General features: G+C 39.4%; 1 protein-coding gene across 1 annotated transcript in view; it reads right to left on the bottom strand.

Moving 5' to 3' along the window:
• The window catches only part of CSMD3 (CUB and Sushi multiple domains 3), a 909686-nt gene that overhangs the window by 291923 nt on the left and 596648 nt on the right, over positions 1 to 21115 (bottom strand). The window contains exons 33-38 of the mRNA XM_066579038.1: positions 20932 to 21028; positions 18049 to 18153; positions 6829 to 6947; positions 4565 to 4634; positions 3183 to 3299; positions 58 to 267 (exon numbers count right to left, since the gene is read on the bottom strand). Coding sequence (XP_066435135.1) covers positions 58 to 267; positions 3183 to 3299; positions 4565 to 4634; positions 6829 to 6947; positions 18049 to 18153; positions 20932 to 21028 — 718 coding nt within the window. The remainder of the gene's footprint in view (positions 1 to 57; positions 268 to 3182; positions 3300 to 4564; positions 4635 to 6828; positions 6948 to 18048; positions 18154 to 20931; positions 21029 to 21115) is intronic.

The raw sequence follows: 21115 nt of genomic DNA, 5'->3' as shown, positions 1-21115 counted from the left end.
TGCACATTTTAAAAACTTTTTATTGATTGCATTAGAATAGCAAAGTGTGTTGCTTACCTTGATAAATGATGTGAAATCCCTGTTTGTTCTGAGAATAATCACTATGGAAATACAAGCTGGTCTCATGAGTTGTGCTGAACAGTGCAGCAGGGACCTGAGGACCACTTAACCTGCCAATTACAGAGCCGGTGTCTGCAGGTCCGCTTCGTACCTCCAGGTAGTCGTGTATTGTTTCAGTGGAGAAATTGACAAATTGTAGATGCACACCTGATAAAATAAATCACGTATATTGAATTACCTAACGATACATTTAATTAAAACAGCAGATGTAAAACGCGCTTCCAGCTGTTTATTGCACTTCTGCTGTTTTCACGGACTGCGTCCTTCTTTGATTGGTGCTAGCATTTCTGGCAGTATGAGAAATCTCATGTCCTATTGCTCTGTTGTAACTACTAGGATATATTAAGACTTTACTGTGTATTCCACAAGAAGAATATGCTGTGTATTTATCCTTATTCTAAAACATCAGCACTGGAAAAGTAATTAATTATAATCACCCCCTTATTAGCCACACAAGAGCTTGCAAGGTGATATGGATAAGATATCATGTACACAACCAAATGAGAAAATGATACTGAGTATTACTATGAATGTGTATGTTGTTATATACACTGATATGCCAAAAGTCATGGGACAGCAGTATTTAAATTGATTAAGAAGTGGTGTTACCATGGGGGATGGCTTGGGTGGCCAGCATGCTCATGGCAAGGCAATGCAAATTATCAGAGTTGAAGCAAGGCATAATAATGGGTGACAAATGGATGGGACATTCCATTTCCAAAGTTGTGCGAGTATTCCTCTATCCACAGTGTTATCTGTGTACCAGGAATGTGTTATAGAAGGCATTACCAGGCATGTGTTATAGAAGGCATTACCAGGCATGTGTTATAGAAGGCATTACCACCCACAGTGAACAGCTGAGTGGTCACTCTGCTGTTCACTGTGGGTGGTAATGCCTTCTATAACGCATCTCAGGTACATAGATAATGCTGTGGATAGAGGAATACTCGCACAACTTTGGAAATGACTACTACTGACATTACCTGCTAAAATTGTTTATGTGAACAGACAAGTGAATCTGGCAAAAATCACATCCAAGTTCAATTCAAGAGGTTACATACGCATATCCCACAGGTTAGTTCAAAATTATTTAGCTTCCATGGGACATTGGGGCAAAAGACTAGAGTGCCTCTATTAACATCACAACACCAGACAAAGCGCCCCACTTGGGGTCATGAGGTTGCTAACCTTAGAGGTCTGGCAACATGTGGTCCAATGAATCATGGTACCAGTTGTTTCAGGGTGATGGTAGGGTTTGTATGTGGCGCAGACTCAATGAAGCCTTGGACCCCAGTTATCAACATTGCACTGCGCAGGCTGCTGGTGGTTCCAAACTGGTATTGGTTATGTTCAACTGGCATGGGTTAAAGCTGTGGTGGCTCTCCAGATGGCATGGGTGTACATACATCCCTTTAGATGACTTTTATCCACTTGTGAAATTGATGCCAAGTCGACTTGCTGAGGTTAGAGGGGGTCTTACACAACATTAGTCCCTCTGCCTAGACTTTTGGCATGTCAATGTGTCAGACCACATTTCTGTAATGTGTTCTGTATAGGTACATATACTTTTATATGGGATCTATTTGTATACTCTATGAGTTTGAAGCATTTCCCTCTTCAAAACCATTCTTCTTTGAAAGAAGTTTTGGAGAGGAAAAAAAAAGCTACAATATTGTAGATGCTTCTATCATCCACATTCCCACTAACACCCTCGCTACTACATTAGCATTTATTTACAACATACTGTACAGTAAAGTCACATAGATGCTCAGTGATTCTGGAAATATTTAGTGGTTTAAGCAGCTTCTTTATTACTTAACAAATATACAAAGTTATTTTGCATAGAATTAACATTTCCAACTGAGCATACGGGAAGAGCTGTCTGAACAATAAGAAGGTCTTGGATGGTCCTCTATCCCGTAGAACCAAGTAGTGAGCCCTCAGTCACTGCACACCAACTCCTGGGGAGGATGTGACAAATTTGTCTGAGTTCATTTACAGCTTGGTCCCTGGGTCTGCCTTTGCAGGAACACACCAATCACTATCTATATAGTTTAATTAAATAGGAATGACCATACTTTCAATGCACCCCTACCACCTCCCTGTATGTCATCCATTACCTACACTCTGCAAACTGTTGTGACAAATTAACATGTAGTAAACAAACTTTCACATCACCAGCCATGATTTAATATAAAGGGCAGGTGAGCTGCTCTCTGCTCTGGTCTCAAGAGTATGCAGAATCCAACCTCACCATTCCCTGGTTGATAATGTACTCTAAGCTGGATCCTTCTCTCTACTCTCTTTCTCCAATTCCTTTACTCTCAGGTTTGACAGGTTTCCCAGTAGTCAGACTCCTACTAATCCTAATATTGTGTCATATCCTAGCACATGTCAAGACAAGAATACCCTTTAAATGTCAAGTATACTTTAGCAATTATTTATTATTTGCTCTTAGTTTTGATTATAAAACAATAGGTAGACCTATGTGCACCAACAGATTTCCATACTTACAGACAATAAATAACCCCTTATGTGGGCTGAATAAGAAGTTATGTGTCCCCTCTTACAAAACTCACAGTGAGCCTTGTTTTCTCACAGAAATTCCAGGTTACGGACCAATATCAGTATAGGAAAAGATGGAGGGAAGGGAGACATAGGCAAGCAAGCTGCAGCAGAGAAGAATGTGTAGCCCTGCTTCAAAGGTAATGCCCACTGAACTCTGAACTTGCCGGTTCATGAGCAAAGTTAGACTTGTATTAAACTTTAGAGGCTTAAACAAAACCAAAAATTGGTCTGTTTCACCTGCTACTAGTATAAGGTGTTTAGATCAAGTACACACCTAACCAAAATTTAAAATTGATGCATAAGTAACACAAAATATTTAATGAAAAAAGTAATTGAGAATGATGTACCTTGGGTTATTTTAACTGTAATTTTCCATTTACTGTATTAAAATGAAATAATAGATACATATTGCACAGTTTAACATCATCATCATCAAAAAAAAAGGAAATATTTAACATCTTGTCAACCATGCCATAAAACAGGAGTTAACTTACCAAAACCAATAGGCAGTTTGACTGTCCATGTGCAATCCAAACTACTTGGGTAATTTCCTGGAAATCCAGGGCTGAGCATCACACCACTGAAGTCAGTCATTGCTCCACCACACTGTGCTAGAGAAGAAGAAGAACCAATTTTCAATCATTTCAACAAACAACTGATTCAATGTGATAAGTTCAGCACTAGACACTCGAAGATCACAAATCAATCATACAATTTCATGGTCTACTAAGAAAGGTTCAAGGGGTTGTTCAGTTGTAAACTATTGATGGCATGTCAGCAGGATAAGGCATCAATATTAGATTGGTGGGGTCTGCCACCTGGGATTCCCATCCATGGGCTGTTTGCAGGGTTGGTGTTCATGCAATGAGCTAATTTCTGCAGGAAACAGACATCTCTGTTCCCACCGCAGCAGCCAGGCTTGGTATTGCAGGCTAAGTTCCCATTCACGTCAGTGCAAGCTGGGCCGGCAGTACAAAGTCTGACCACTGCAGTGGGAATGGAGCTGTCGGCTTCCTGCAGAATTCAGCTCAGTGTACAAGCACACAGGCCCAGAGAACAGCTGATTGGCGGGGGTTCCAGGCAACAGAACGACATTTATCTACTATTGTTGACCTAACCTGCTGATAGACCATCAATAGTTTACAACTAGGCAACTCCTTTAATAGAACCACGTTGTTTTCGATTGTATGGAGAAGTCATAGCAAGAGTTTAAAGCTGGACATACACATTAGATTGTTTGTCTGAGCCCACCAATTTTGATGGGTTTGGCGGATCATCTAATGTATATGGTTGCCTCCAGCTGCTCCCTAAATGGCAAATGTTGGAGCAGATAAGGATCGGGCAGCTGGATTTCAATTACCCAATCCGTTTGTTTTTGGGGAGAAAAGAAACTCTGACTTTCAGAACACATGCATGCTTGGCAAGATGCAAACTCGTGTGTATGGGGATGTTGGACATAATAGCTGTCAGTCAAACAGGTGTATATGGGTAGCTAACCGTCAATCAGTGTGCAGCCAAAGTATTAATAATTTATCTCATTGAGGACCTTTGCCTTAATGGAAATCTAATGTCAGAAAATGGTCTATTGATCCAGTCACATATATATTTAAGGAGTGTCACGAATTCATTTTGTGACAACTTTAAAAAAGCACATGGCTACAAGAAGTTATTCATAAAATGTGGCACAATTAATTAAGGAGATGAGCCATATTTTTGAAGGTCATGTTCACATGAGGTGAGGCAAGTGAAATAAATGTGTCTAGTGAGCTTCATCGACTATATTATGGCATATGTACCATTTGATACATTTCGTACAATCTGCCCCCATTTTACTCTTAGCCAAGACACTATTGATTTTTTTTTATGATGCACTTACCAATGCATATAGGAATTGGATAGTTCCATCTCCTTACTGGGCCGGGCATACATGTGATGTGAGAATGTCCCTGTTGGAAATATAGTACAGATAACAGAGAATTTAGTAACAATACAGAGAGTAACACTTTGACATACAGTATTAAGATGCGCTAAGTTACAAGAACTACATAATATACATTGGCTTGCAACATCTTCAACAGGATTTTAAATCTCCTCTGGTGTTACAGCCTTGAGTCTCCCTGCTCCTAGTGTCATCAGCCTGTTGGGTACTTACCTCTCCACTCCCAGTAGTAACGTACCCCCTAGCATGTACCCTCTACTTGGCAGCACCTGCATAGTTTGCTTTCTATAACCCTCCTCTGAGCTTTTGGGTCCTGGGCTTACACTCAAGACTCAAGCTTTTGACATCTTTTTAGGTTTGCGTCACACTTTTCTTTCATTTTCAGCATTGTAACCAGTGGATTGCCTGTGTAAAACATAGATAAGTTGTGCCCTCTAGAGAGGCACTCTTCTTTTGTAGCAGTCCTCACATAGACTGATGCTTTTCAATCACTGGTCACAGAGTAAAGCTAGCCACATATTTTAGATACAGGCATATTCCGTGTTAACATGATGTCGTTATTATAGCATGACTATGCAATAGACTACAATGGACAACACAAATAGCTTAAGGCACTGAATGAATGTTTTGCAAACTTCAGTGGTGCACTGAATGTTATTTTAAAGGGTGACTCCAGTGACTTATTTTCTCATTCATTAACTAGCTATCTCCCCAGTTCATGTAAGTGAGCTAGTGTTATCTTGGTTAATTATTCCTTTTTATCTGAAATTCCTGGACTTTTGTTTCTAAGATAATTATGTGATTTCAATTCTGACCAGCTCAGATCTACTTGTGGTTATGTTGTCTTTTACTAGTCAATTTCTCAATGCATATAATGCTGTTACATGAATCCTACCACAGAAACTGCCTAAAAGAGAACACAGGCACTTCTATTACAGTTACTGATAATAACCACACAGCTCGTGCGACACAGTTATAATAGAGGATATCACAGCTCATTCTTCTGACTATATACTTATGGTTTGTAGCTTATTTTAAAAAATATAGAAAGTAATTGTAATTAAACTGTCCACTTAGCAGGCAGAAATGGTGTAGCCTTCAACTAATACAGTGCTGATGCATCCTGGGATTGATGTGGAAGTGAAACAAAAGATTCTCATTATCAAGATGGTGGCTAATAAGCATTAGCCAGTGGGCAGAACTACATGTAAGTGGTTGCAATACACAGAGAAGACCTCTAGCGTGTGACATGCAATGAGATAAGGGAAACAGAGTTCGAAAAATGTGTTCTTGCTGGAGTGACCTTTTAAAAAAATAATACATCTGTTGCTGTCAGTTGAGTGCTCATTCAGCTGACAGCTATCTCCAAAAAAAAGACTTGTGTCTATCCAGTTCAGGCTATTATCCTGCAATGTTGATCCAGAGGAAGGCAAAAAAAACATGAGGTACAGGACAATTTTCCTAATTTTAATGAAAAACTCCTCCCTGAAATCTGGCAGTCAGAATGACTCCCTGGATCACTGACCCTCCTGAAGTAATCAATGACTATAACAGTAGTATTACACAAAAGGATCGGCTTGTTGAAATCAAACTGCCGCATACTTCTATCCCAGACATTTGTCATCAGGGGAGAGTTGGAAGGCCCTGTACACATCTAATCAGCTGATCATGTCAAAATCATCAGGTATGGCCAACATTACTTATTTTCAATTTCTGTAAAATATCAAGGGGAAATAACAGAGGAATAGTGTTTCCTAAAGTCGACCAGATAGGAGAGCTGACAGGTCCTCTTTAAGATTGTTACAAGAGTGACCAACTTTGTTGATAAAGTGGGAAGTCTGATTGGAAACCACATGCATGAACAATATCAGAAAAACAGGGAAAATACTGGAAACCCGAGTAAGTCTTGGAAAGTGAAAACATATTGATATCAACTGAAATTGTCTCTTGTAGCCATAAAGAAAATCTATTTTAACTTTTGTAACTACTTCTAAAAAATGAAATGAGTTTAATTCCTGACCGGCAAAATTATGTATTTTCTACTTAGCATTGTAAATAACCATGCAGGATAATTTTCTTTCACTTTTGATACATAATTCACAGTCCACTCATCTCTCTTTACTGTTAATATCATCGAGCAGGGTTACTTTAATTAACATATTTCAGCTACAATAAAGTTAATGTGAAATGAATTACAATACCTGGAGAGAGTATCCTTGATCACAATGAAAGGACACCACATCCCCAACCATGTATCTGTCGCCGACTTTTATCCCATTGCTTGGCATTAGTGGTTCTGGACATGAGTCGAGGCCGATTGCTGAAAAGTAAATCAGAATAATATTGATTATTCAGATTAATAATGTGAGTAGTCAGCTAATTATTTATTGTGGCACATGTTGTACATGCTTGTTTTACTACTTTTCTACATTTTGAAATGTTATCAAAGTTGGGCAATACATTTTAAATCAAGTTGAAGTCCACCATCACACCAACTTATGTGGATCCATTGTTCATCCACTGTGGCTCAGAACAGATTTGACTTGAGGCTAAATCCAGGGGGAGCACCTGGGGTCCACCCTTTCACTGCAACAAATCTAGTCTTCATTGTGCAGCCCCCCCAGACAGTTACCCTAGATATAGTCTCAGTTAAGAGGCAGCTGACACACTGGTTCAGGTTTTCCATAATGCGATAGCAGAGGGTATAGACAGAGACATAGGCAAAAAACAGAGCCAGAGCAGGTGGAATACTTTTACAATATAGAAAGCCGTGTGTGTTCTGCCCTTTAAGAGACAGACTGAGCACACTCTTGCACTCTATGGGAACTAGGAAACTGAAAGGGCATGGTGCTGGCCACACCCGATGGCAGGAGGCGGTAGGGGATGGCGCCAGCCATATCCAGCAGCCATTACTCCCATATAGAGTCTAAACAATTAGTTAGCCTTTTTCACGAAGGTAATCCACTTTCTTCTCTGCTACAGGCATTTCACAGAGCTTTTCCCTTTGCATACACAACCAGTGTTCCAAAATGTCTTGCTCCATGGGCTCTCACTCGATGCTGACATCACAAAAAGCTACATTCGCAAAAACTTTCATCTCACATGTTTGCTACTACAAATATTTCATGTTTACCTGTTTAACAGTCTTGGTTCTATATAATATTGAAAGTGTCTATTTTTTCTTTTCTACAGTAACCTTGTATAGTCAACCAGTCCATCTCTGACAATGCAGAATACGGTGTGGCACGTCAAATAGTCTACACATATAAAGAGTGTAGGGGTAATGTTTCTCCTTGTTAAGAGCCACACAAAAAAAAGCGTCACATGGATATAGGGAGTCTTATATGTCATGCAATATTCCTTGGGGAAAAAAACTATGCAAATGAGCCATGGAATCCACAGTGCCACCTATTGGAAGGAAGCTACCCTACGAGTCATTATCTGACCTTCCCGCTCATCAGTTTACAGTAGACTTCTTTTTGCCTAGCCAAAAGGCCATCAATGTAAGTCCAAGGGAGTAATGTATCTCCTTGTGGAGAGCACCATGAGGGTGTAGGGAGTTTTATATAGGCCATGCACACATTTAAAGAATATGAGATAATCACCATTCCCACCCTGGATGAAGGGAAATAAGCAATTTACAATCCCCAAAATTTAGCCAAGGAATACAAAGTGAGAAAAGTAGCTCAACAAATAGATCCACTTCTTGGAAACAGTTAAACTAAACCACAATCCTATTTGCTGCAGAAAAGCTTTCTATTTGAAAGTAATGGAATTTTGTATAAGACACTGACATTGACAAATGCCTTTCTGTGTTTGTAGGTAATACTAATTGAATTCATACAAATTACTAGAGTCCAGCTATCAGCATTTATATCCCTGTTATCAGCTGAGGTACTAAGACCAGCTGCATAATTCTGGAACACAGTTAGGGTCTATTGTCACTGCCTGACACTGCTGTCACCATGCATTACCACAGCGAGAAATGCAGCATTTGTCTTTGGTTTAATATTACAAAAAATTCATTTGTGACTTTTTTTCATTTCCTTTGGGTTGGGTATATCATGCACAAAATTATATAATTTGATCCAATATACAGATGTAATATCATTTTCATATATGGTAATGTATTAACTTCAAATTTCCAGATTATAAGGTGCCAAGGAAGAATTCAGGCCAGTGGATTAATAGGATTAAACTAAATAATGGCTTTACTTATCTAACATCCTAAATCCACTACGGATTATAGACAAAGAAAAATTACATCAATATAGGAGAATAGGAGACTTTGTTTAAATGCAGGCTAAAATAGTGGGTTATATTACATTCATGTGGGCCTGTGAAGAAAATTAGGTTTATTGAAAAAAATGCAAAAGCCAAAATCAAATTTTTCTTTTTTTCTTTATTTTTATTTATTTAAGTATTGGATTTGCACTTTTTCTGAATAGCACCACATTGTTCATAATTCTCTTCATGGTCTTTTTAGGTTTCTTTAAAGTTTATTGTGAAATATAAAATTCCCTACAAACAAGGGAGTATATTTACTTAGACAGGCATTGCATGTGCCCTTTCACTGTGAAGATCCTTTTTCCGTCTATTCAAATTTAACTTATAAAATCAATTGACCAAACTTTAGACATACAAACATATATCTTCAACACGTGACACCTAAGTGTCAGAAATAGGCCATGGGTTAGGGAAGAACATCCTCTAAACCCCCAAGACAACTAATGCCTCGTTGTGTCTGGTGTGGTACGGAATGACAGTGAACCTTCAGAGGCCGTGTCAGGTATACTGAAAGTGACACCCAACCTTCTGGGCTGTGTCTAGTATACCAAAAATTGACACCAAGCCTAGTGGAGACTAGACACAAGAAAAACTGACCAGTACACACACTGAATGAGTCATAGTAGTCTGGGAGAAGGATATTATGCGTATAGTGTAACAGCGCTAAATTGTCCCCCAAACTAAAAAGATCTCCTTTTTTAGTCCCTACTCTACTACTTCTGTACTAATTTAATATTAAATGGAACATGGGTTCGGTTGTCAATAGAACGTGCTGGTTAGGCAATAATACTGTAGTTATTACTGCCTTCAAGGCTGGTGACGCTGCAGAATATTTTATTTCTGGCGCAGGAGGGGATGTGGGATAGGTAGAGATGAGATAGGATTGCTTATTGAATTCAGGTCACTGAACCAAACCTCACCACCAATTCAGCTCTACTGAAAAATGGTTCCTGTCAATACGGAATCCACACAAATCATTATTTTTGGTTCCTGAGGAAACTGTCCTATTGGCAGTAGAAACGCGTCGAACCATTGTATAACTACTATAATTAATAAGTACAGTATTAGTGCCTAACCAGCACGTTCTATTGACAAATGAACCCGTGTTCCATCTAGTACTAAATTAGCACAGATGTAGTAGAGTAGGGACCAAGGAAGGAGATCTTTTTAGCTTGGGCGACAATTTTGTACTGTTACACTATACGCATAATATCCTTCTCCCAGACTACTATGACTGATTCTGTGTGTGTACTGGTCAGCTTTTCTTGTGTCTAGTCTCCACTAGGCTTGGTGTCAATTTTTGGCATGCTAGAAACAGCCCAGAAGGTTGGGTGACACTTTCAGTATACCTGACACGGCCTCTGAAGGTTCGCTGTCATTCCGTACCACACCAGACACAAGGAGGCATTAGTTGTTTCGGGGGTTTAGAGGATGTTCTTTCCTAACCCATGGCCTATTTCTAACACTTAGGTGTCACGTGTTGTAGATATATGTTTGTTTGTCTAAAGTTTGGTCCATTGATTTTATATCTAGGTATAATAAAAGTTAATCTTTAGTAGATGGACAAAGGATCTTCACAGTGAAAGGTCTTATTTGAATTTAACTTTTGATCCTTCTGCTACAGTGAAAAGGCATTTCATATGCCGGTTTACACAAACTAGGCACTGGCATCAATGTGACAAATGTATTAACCCTTTCAAATCCACTGTCTGACATCTGAAGACATTAGGATTTAAGGCTGTACAGCTCCGAAGTTGGAAGGCGTCCATCAGGGTTCTTTTACTGTATATTGCCAGCCTCTCTGCTGTTGGAGCTTATCCAACGTGTCACCTCATGCAGTACTAGCTTTAGCCAGCATATAGCCATTGTATAATGGAAGAAAAAGAGTAAGCCCCCGTAGGAAAACCAGGATACAAATTGGATTGGAAAGAGTTAAGAGGTGTAAACCTCTTAATACGTCTGTCACATCTGGTGGCACTTCCATGTAGAAGACTGAAACCTAGGTCAGCTAAGAGTTTTAATAGGTTTCAACTATAATTTACACCAGTTTATAGTGCAAATTATAGTAAATCTGATGCCCACTGATGCTAGGGCCTGCCCAGTATATGAATAAGTGACAGTGCCTGACATAAAAGTCCAAAAGTGTGCCATTTTGGCATGTGCAAAAACAAGCCTTAACACAGCCCAATCAACAGATAAATAAAAAGTTATGGAGGTCAGAAAATACTTACAAAAAGTAATTTTGTGTTTTTAAAATAGTACAACAAAAAACATATACATTTTGTACCACCAGAATTATACTGACCCAAAGAATAAAGTGAACATGTAATTTTACTGCACAAACCATTGAGCACAGGTAGTTGGAGAGCTTCTTTAGTGGAGACATCATTGAAAGTCCAACACAAGGCATTTTATGTACTGACTAAACTCAATACCATTTACCCCTCAGCTTACTTATTATGCTTCTGAGAATTGTGACATGTATCATATTTTGTGGTAGTGTCGTATAGTTGTGAGATTATGAGATCAGGTTACTCAGTTGATACCAGAGCTCACGAGCTAAATGTGGCCTAAACTACCAAGTTTTGTTTTCTTGGTAATAAGCAACTTAGAGTTCCCCCAACCGCCCTCCCTCCCCAATGTTCTTTCAAGCTTAGTAAGTTTATTCTTTTGGCTACTCGAAACATATCGCTTACTAGTGTCTAGTGTTCTTTGTTTTCTTGCAGTTATATCTAGAGTTAATGATATCATGCTTTGGGAAAAGCTTAATGCTACTCGAAATGTTACAGTTGCACGGTTTGAGCAAACCTGGTCATCTTGGATGTTATCCTATGTTAGATATTATATATCCTTATGATGATATTGTTCCCTATTAGTCATTCAATTTGTTCCATTATGTTGGAGCATGTAGGTTGTAAGCAACCAACTTTTGATACCTGTTTCTATGTTCTTGTGCTTACTATTGCTCTATTGAGACTGCAATAAAATTTACTGGTTTGACAATAATTTGACTGCACCAAAAAACTGGCTCAATTGTGCTTTTTGCATTTCCACTTAGCAGTTTTTTTTAAAGATTTTCAATATATTATGTAGCAAATCAAGTGCTACCATTAAAAAATACAATAAAGTTGTCCGTGCACAGTGGCCCAGGAAACTGCTAATTGGCGAAGGTCCTGAGTGGCAGACCTATAGATAGGCCATCAATACTTTTACAACTTGACAACCCCTTTAATTGATACAGTATCTTTAGAAGCCTCACAAAAGACAACACATTAACAGAATTTCATTTTGATAGTTGCGTGTCGAATTAGGTATATCATCAAAGGATAGACAAGTGAGGTGTTATTTTTTTGTCTTTTCTTCTTTGCTTTGAGTTGTTCTTCAGATGTATATATGGATAAAGCCAATACTATAATATAAACACCTGTCATTATTATTGTTAATAGCAAATTCTAAAGCCTTGGAAGCATTAATAGATCAACATTTCATTTGCTAAACAGCAGGTGTTTTGAGTTCAGTGAACATTATCTATTCATGTTTTCTAATTAACTTCTTTTTGACGCTGCTTGAAAATCTGCAAACTAATTACAGTAATTAAATAATCAAGATTTTTCGAGGTGAATTCAAGCCAAAACTATCAGCTGCATTAAAGTCATTAGGACATCTGAACAGTTTTTTTTTTCTCTTTCTCTCTAATAAAGTTTATGTCAGTAAAAAAAAAAAATTAAGAAAAGTTACGAGGTCACATTATTTTATGGAATTTTATGTAAAAATCTCATAGTGACAAATTTGAAAAATGAAGTTTTAGTGCAATAAAATTTAAATATATTATAAAAAGAAAAAAATTTGTAGAGTCCTAAAGCAAAATATGAACAAATATTTAATCTAGTAGCTAATAGTCAAGAAGTCTTGATTGTCCATATAAGGCCTAAGGCCTCATGTCCACGGGGAAAATCAGGCCCGCTACGGATTCTCCATGGAGAATCCGTAGCGGGTCCCTTCTGCCCCGCGGACATGAGCGCTGAAAATAAGAATAAATCAGAATAAACTTACCTCCCGCATGCTCCAGATCCTTCCTTCGCTGCCGCGTCATCTTCTCTGCATCGCAGCCGGATCTTCTTTCTTCAGCCCGGCGGATGCGCAGGATGACGTCGGTGACGTGCCCCGCGCATGCGCCGGCCCGAAGCAAAATGATCCGGCCACGACTGAGAGAAGATGGCGCCGAGGCGAAGAGAAGAACCGGAGCGGGTGAGTAAAATCTGATTTTTGTCTCCCGCGGATCCGGACGGCTTCCACAGGCTTCAATAGAAGCCCGCGGGAGCCGTCCCCGCGGTAGACCCGCATGAAAATGGAGCATGGTCCAGATTTTTTCATGCTCCATTTTTTTTAAAATCACTTTTATTGACCATCCGCGGGTATTTATCTACCCGCGGGTGGTCAATGCATCCCTATGGGGCGCGGATCCGCGGGCAGGAGAAGAGTTAAAATCCGCTGCGGATTTTAATTCTTCTTTTGCCCGTGGACATGAGGCCTAAGGTGTCTAAACGGAGAAAAATGTATGACAGCCATAAACCATCTCATGTAGCAATTTTCATGGGCTCTTAGAGGTAAAATGGGATTAACAACTTCCATTCTCCATATAGAGCAGCTAGAGTTAATATAAGTAAAAGGGGGTGTGGTTTGGAGTGTGTAGCTTCACCCAAAGATGTAACGGATGTTTAAAGGGCCACTCTGGGGATTTTTTTTCTACAGTCAATATGTATCTAGTCCTCCAGTGTATATAAGTCAGCTAGTATTACTTTGGTTTGTTATTCTTTTCTAATTAAAACTACCCTTCTCCTCAGTTGTGTCATGTGACATCATTTTAACCATATAAGAATTGCTTGGCTTTATGTTCTCTCAAAAAGTCAGTTTTTCAGTCAGCATAATTCCTGTGTGATTATATTTAGAGATAAGTGAGCACGCTCGGATAAAGCAGTTACTCGAGTGAGCATCGCTCTTCGTGAGTAACTGCTTACTAGTCTGAGCAGGCTCAGTGGGGTGGCACCCGCCAACACCCGCCACCCCCTGCTCACCCACGCCGACCCCCAAGCCTGCTCAGACCAGTAAGCAGTTACTCGAGAAGAGCGATGCTCGCTCGAATAACTGCTTTATCCGAGCGCGCTCGCTCATCTCAAATGATATTACATGGACTCTACTGCACAAGCTGATCATGGGGGTGAATACAGAAGGCAATGGATGTGTCCTCCCAGCAGGTAGAGATGGCACTGGCTCCAGCTGGTCTTGAGATGCTGTGCTGATGCATCACGTGAGTATTAGCAGAGCATAGAAATAGTGAGCAAGCAGAAATATCAGCATCATGATGGTGCCTGACAAGCATCAGACAGGAAACTGCACTGCATCGAAGTGACTGCAATATGCATAGGAGATGTCCAGAGTGTGTCAGGGAATCAGTAATTGGACAGGGGTTGAAAATGTGCTTTCACCAGATAAACCTTATAATCATAATTCAATAATATACATGCTATAAATTACTAAAGAAGTATGCTACAACTTAGAAAAAAGGAAATAAAAATAACAAGATATGGATGGTAGCTGGATAGACCCTTCACTTGTCTTTTCTTGCATTCAGAAGCCTGCAAGTCATAATGCCTTTACAATCAGTAAAGAGCCTGCTACAATCTGTGTCAGCTGAATGCTTCCCCCCCATATACAGTGGAATCAAAAAAGTGCCACCCAAAAACAATAGCGACTTTGGGATTAGGGCTTAGTCACATGGGCGCATAGGCGCCCGTGTTACTGCAGGAGGAAGACGGCCGTACTTCAAGACAGACGTCTCTCTGCAGCACCGGTCATGTGTTCTTTCTTCAGCGCTGGGGGGAGTCGTCCGTCTTGAAGTACGGCCGTCTTCTTCCTGCAGTAAGGACTCAGTCACACGGGCGCATCGGTGCCCATGTACGGGTGCCGATGCGCCCGTGTGACTGGGCCCTCAGGCAGTAAGAGGGTTTAGCCCAGAGTATTTGTTGCTAAATACATTATAAAACCTATATGTGCTTAGTATAGAATATGTATATGCATGCCATATGTTGCTATACTCATTACTAAACCTATATGTGCTCAGTATAGAACAAGGTCTAGTATACTATTTATTTTCCTATGATGATTTAACATGCAAGTGAATGTGTCAGAGTTTGCAATACCATCCCGGGCTAATGCACAATGTACGAAGCTGTGCTTGTTCTGGTCAACTGTGGCTGCAAACACACTGATCAATGGAGTGCTGAGAGTCAGACGCCACCAATTTAATATTGATGCCTTATCTTAAAGATAGGTCATCAATATAACAGCCCTGGAATACTCCTTCAACAATTCCATTGTCGGTAGCCCTACTTTCAGCCTCTTATCACTTTATAACAATCATTTTCTACCATGTGTAGGCTGGAGTTTTGCGAGTTCTATAATATATTTGACTTTTTGACACCAATCTCTTGAAAACACTGAAACAGAGATGTCCAACTGAAGAAAAACAGATTGAGCTTCACAACAATTTTGGGAATAATGTTCCAACACTAGCTTGCCATTTGCAGCTTATGCTTTTGTGACAACACAGCAGAGAGATATGGCAGCTTAATGGGGACAAAGAAAACATGACAGAATAAAGACACAATTTCTCTGCTCAGAGAAATCGAAAGACTAACTTTTCAGAACATGAGGAGAGCGCCGTGGTTAAAAAAAAAATAATACAAATTTATCCTATTAACTCAATCCTGACAGCAAAAAAGGGAGATGCTGGGAGCCGGCAGGGGGAAGGAAAGGACTGGCCCAAGCTATACTTGTTATATTTCTTTCCAGGCTCATTATCAGAGCAATAGAAAATGAAACAATACCATTTTTGTAGAATGTACTGAAACTCCTGCTTACTCATTATCTCCAAGGAAGAATTAGCGTGCTGTAGCCTTCCGCTTGCAAAACAAAAACCATCTGCTTTGGAAGATCTTATAATCCTTATAGTCAGGATCCATGGTTGAAGCTCTAATTGAATATTGTAGACTAACAGATTGATATGTGTACAGTTCATTCTACCGAAACACAGACAAATCCTGGCATTTAACTCACGAGATCAGTGTCCACATAACCCATGACCACCAACATGGCCATATAACTTCCTGGGATGTCAGCCCCCGTAATAACGTACTGCCTGATGTAAGTTATTTTTTATATTACTAACACATGAAAAAAATGGGCTTAACCCAAAGAAATCTAGAGATATAGTATTTTACAATATAAAGAATGTTTGGTATACAATAATATCATTCGGATGTAGCCCACAAGTGTAGAGGGAGCCAAGCTTAAAATAAACTATCCAAACTGGTTGCCATCTTTTAATTGGACTACTTTACATTTAAAAATGTAAAAAAATGAAAAAATATAAAAAAAATACAATACAAATGTAGCAAAGTTTAACGCGACTTAAGATCGTATTAAGATAACTTTCTGTGCCACAGTTTGGTAAGGGTGGACTGGGGGCTTGTTTTTTACAATGTTCATGGTGCAGGGAAAATAACATGTCAATTTTATTCTGTGGGTCAGTACAAATGTGGTAATACCAAATTTATGTAGTTTTTAATGTTTAACCCTTTCCAATCCACTGTCTGACCTCTGAAGACCTCATGATTTAAGGCTATACAGCTGCGATATTGGAAGACGTCCGTCGGGGTTCTCTTACTGTATATTGCCACCCTCTCTGCTGTTGGAGCCTATCCAACGTGTTACCTCATGCAGTACTGGCTTTAGCCAGCATATAGCGCCGTTGTATTATGACAGAAAAAGAGTAAGCCCCCTAGAAAAACCAGGATACAAATTGGATTGGAAAGGGTTAAAAAGAATAAAAGAACCTGATTAAAAAAGGCTTTTTGTCACTTTATTCTGAGACTCATAACTTTTTTTACTTTTCCGTTGATATAGCTGTGTGATGGCTCTTTTTTGTGGAATGACTAGTAGTTTTTATTGGCATTATTTTGGGATACCTATGACTTTTTGATAACCTTTGATTCATTTTTTTAGGAGATGGGGTGCCCAAAAAGCGCAATGTCGGCAATTTTTTTCTTGCGATGTTCAATTTGTGAGATAGATAGCGCTTTATTTTAATAGTTCTGACTTTTACTGATGCAACAATATGTCAATTATGTTTGTTTTTCTATGTGAATAATCGGAAGGAGTTTTTTGGAACTTTTAATATATATGCATTGATATCAATGTTATTTTAAGAAAGCATCCAATCCTTTTTTAGAAATCTGCTACTGTATATGTGATATAATTAGTTCCTGAATGAGACTCTATTTCCAAACTTTATTGTTCTTACAATAAGGTTGCTTTCAAATGAACATATTAAGGGTTTGGATCAGTAAATCCATGGTCGGGCAAGGACATTCGTTTGCAATATGGGTGCCATAATAAGTACGTAGCCTAGGGATCTTTTTATTAACCTTTTTGATCTCCAGTCTCAGAAGCTGTCATTGCCTTTTCTTGAGTGTGAATAACTCTTAGGCTACTTTCTAGCTGAAATTCTGCAAGACTCTTACAAAAATAGATCTTACTATATACAGAATAGATATAGTGGTTACAGTTCATTATTATATAATTTCCATTTACATGTATCCCATAAACCTCTTCTTTACCATTTTTTTCTCCATGTAGAGCATTAGCCTTCACACTATCCTATATCTCAGTAATAAACATAATAGTTGGATAATTACATTTCAAATCTGATCTGGCCTATTGACAACTCTGCTTACAGAACACTCTACATACATGTATTGAGCAATGTCCAAAGTCATGGGAAATATATTGAGCACAGTGAGAAGAACCGTCCATCACACAAGTTATAAACCCTCGGAACACTACAACAGTGAACTGTAAAAGGTGCATTTAATCCTTCTTTGATTATAAAATACAATATCATCATCAAATATGATATAATCTACGATAACCTCATAAGTACAATATGTCAAGTATTCTTTTTGACACATGGTGATGTAAAATAATTGAATTCTGTCAATGTAGAAACTTGACAGTAAAATGTTGGAAGGCACTTAGACTTTCCATAGCGCGGCGTATGAAAAATAGACAAATACCTGTGTATTCCAGATGGAACCCAGCTGCAGAAACGCTGATGTCTGATTGAAAATTTAAGTAAAGATTGTTTGATGTGCTGTTTAGAAGGTGAGGTATGGTAGTTCCTGGGAAGAAATAAAAATAAATTAGATATGAGCCGGAGCATATCAGAGGAACCGTAATCGATTACTGGTCAGTCCTTACATTTAAACACAAATGTCTGCCTTTTCCTATTTTTTGTGAATGGTCTGTAAGGGTTGAAAAATCAGCCAAACAGAGATTAGTCATGAGCCGGTTGCAGTTGCATGTGATTTACATTTGATATGTGTGATGGAAAAATCATTTGCAATTTGCGACCTGTGAGCAAAATCCTTAAAATTGCATTTTCTGTGACTGTCATGTCACTGTCAGGTTAGGTCACAGTTAGAGATGAGCTAGTATACTTGCTAAGGCACATTACTCGAGTGAGTAGGGCCTTAGCCGAGTATCTCCCCGCTCGTCTCTAAAGATTCGGGGGTCGGCACCGGTGACAGGTGAGTTGCGGCGGGGAGCGGGGGGGGGAGAGAGGGAGAGAGAGATCTCCCCTCCATTCCTCCCAGCTCTCCCCCGCAGCTCTCCGCCCGCCCCCGAATCTTTAGAGACGAGCGGGGAGATACTCAACTAAGGCACTACTCGCTCATCTCTAGTCACAGTGTAACCCCATTGACAATCAATAGATGCAACACTACATGCCACATTATTAACTTGATGTTGCATGCACATGTTACTGTGCATCCCCAACCTACATATAGACCATATGGTTGCTTTGGGGCCCTTGGAGATAAATGAACCAGTGCAGGTCAGTCCCATATTCTTTGCTATAAGGTATGACAATCTTTGCAGAGGTACCTTTACACAGAGCAACTACCGTTCAGTCACTCATAAAAGGTCGTTGAAGCATACGAACAACAATCGTTTGTTTGCTTTTACACACAGCGATCATTATTGATTAGTTGTTTGCCAATGCATCCTTCATAGAAAGGATCTCCATGCAAATCTGTTCACAAAGCATTCAAATATGAACAACTGTGACTTTACACCAGACGACTTTTGATTATCCAGCAACTATTTTTAAGGTGAACTGAAATGAAATGACTAGTGAGCAGATTCTCACTTGCCTCCTCGTCGGTATCTTTTAAATTTACTCATTTGATTGCTTTATTTGGCCATCCCATGTAAAGGTACTTTAGGATTTCCCTTCTCTAAAGGAAAGGTATTCTTAGCAAACAAGTAGAGAGAAATAGATCAAAGGCCAATGAGAAAGAGGTGGAGCAGGTACCGAATCCCAGGAGCTTTTAATCTAGGTGGGAAAACCCATCACAATGTTGGGGTCCAATTTGATGCTTTCTATGTGGTCCCTTCTTATTTTCATAAATGATTCTGAAATCAGCAAAACTTAGTCTTGTATTGTCCAACATTGGTTACTAATGTCTCTTAAAAGTAACCTCTTATAAACTAGAAGCACCATAATCTAATGGTGTTTTTACATGGGGTGATCTGTCGGGTAACAGACGCCCGACAGGTTGTCTCAGCAATAATTGTTGCTGTGCTTTTACACAAGAATGAACATTGCTGATGGAATGGATGTGGAGCGAGCCGAGGATGATTCTGGCCTGCCCGCCTTCAATCGCAGTATGCAAGCAATCGTTCTTATTCTTAAGTGAATAACTACCTGCTTACATGGAACGATGCGTCGTTCAGTTTTCTGTATGCAGAAGCTAAATGTTGACCGAGATGGGAAAGACTTCTCGTTCGTCGTTCAGTCAGTGCATGCATTTTCACTGAACATATCGTTTCGATTCTCACTAGACCGCAGGAATCCAAATGATAATTGTTCTGTGTAAAAGCACCTTCAGTTATGGTGCTTATATTCCAGGTGACATGGAGTCCAGGGAGCTGTGTCTCATACTCACCTGGTTCCACGTTCCTGCGGTGTCCCCCAGGTAAAGTCAGCAAGCACACAGCCTGCGTAACTATTTTCAGAAGGCTGTGCTTACGCACTCCCATAGGGGTCAATTGGTATGGGACACAGTGCCCTGGACTCCCTAAGCACCATAGCTTAGTTTAGGTTATCTATGCACGTCAATTGATCCCACCAATTTTGATGGTATCAATCAATTATGAAATAAGGGGCCGGACTTTAAAAATAAATGTTGGTCTAACACTCATCTCCCGAAGCCTTTACAATTAGACTTGGTTGGGCCTGTAAGTTTAATACAAATTGCAAATAAAATGCTGATAAAAGAAAAAGCCAGTGCAATACACTCATTGGTTCAATGAGTGTGCCCATGAGTGGGCACAGTTGTGGTATCTCCACCCGGTAACATAACAAATATGGCCTAAACTACATTTCCTTTAGAGACCATGCCCACCTTCATTGTCACTTTGCAAATTGTTAAGTGATGTCAAAGATCATCACATGTAACATTTTAGAAGCAGAAAACACTAAAACCTGGTGTCACCAGGTTCATGAAGTTTGACTTGCAGAGTGACAGCTTTCTCCCTATACAGAAAAGGAGAGAGAAAACGGTCAATTGGCATGGCAGGGGGGCGGGGAAAAGTTGGTAAAGCCCACTTCTCAACTCTGAGTCAAACTTCATTAGCCCGGTAAAAGAATCCCTTTAACAGATGTGAGCCAAAACTTCCTTTTTTGAAAATGTCCTTTCACGTTGATATTTTGAAGACTCAGCAATGATTTTACTGTTTAAAACTCAAAAATATCCAAAGTACATTTCTTTAAAATCACAAACTAAATATCACTTTCTAAATGTATGCTCCAATTATCCAAATGCTTCATCAAAATTTTTGTTTTATCAGCACTATTAAAATAGGTCACCAAAAAGAAGCCTGTAGTTCTTGCTTACCTGAATAACTGCCAAGTCTTGGAGCATTGTTGTCACCTCCATCATAAAAATCCAACGAGTCCCAGTTATGTTCTGTAGCGAAACTGACAACCTGCACCTAGGGAAAACACAGAGAGACAGAATACTCCTAAGCTTCAAAAACACTTTAAGGTAAAAAAACAACAACAGAGCAGCACGTAAATAC

This window comes from Eleutherodactylus coqui, chromosome 9, assembly GCF_035609145.1.
Source record: "Eleutherodactylus coqui strain aEleCoq1 chromosome 9, aEleCoq1.hap1, whole genome shotgun sequence".
Classification (NCBI taxonomy): Eukaryota; Metazoa; Chordata; class Amphibia; order Anura; family Eleutherodactylidae; genus Eleutherodactylus; species Eleutherodactylus coqui.
This window is presented reverse-complemented; position numbering and strand designations above follow the sequence as displayed.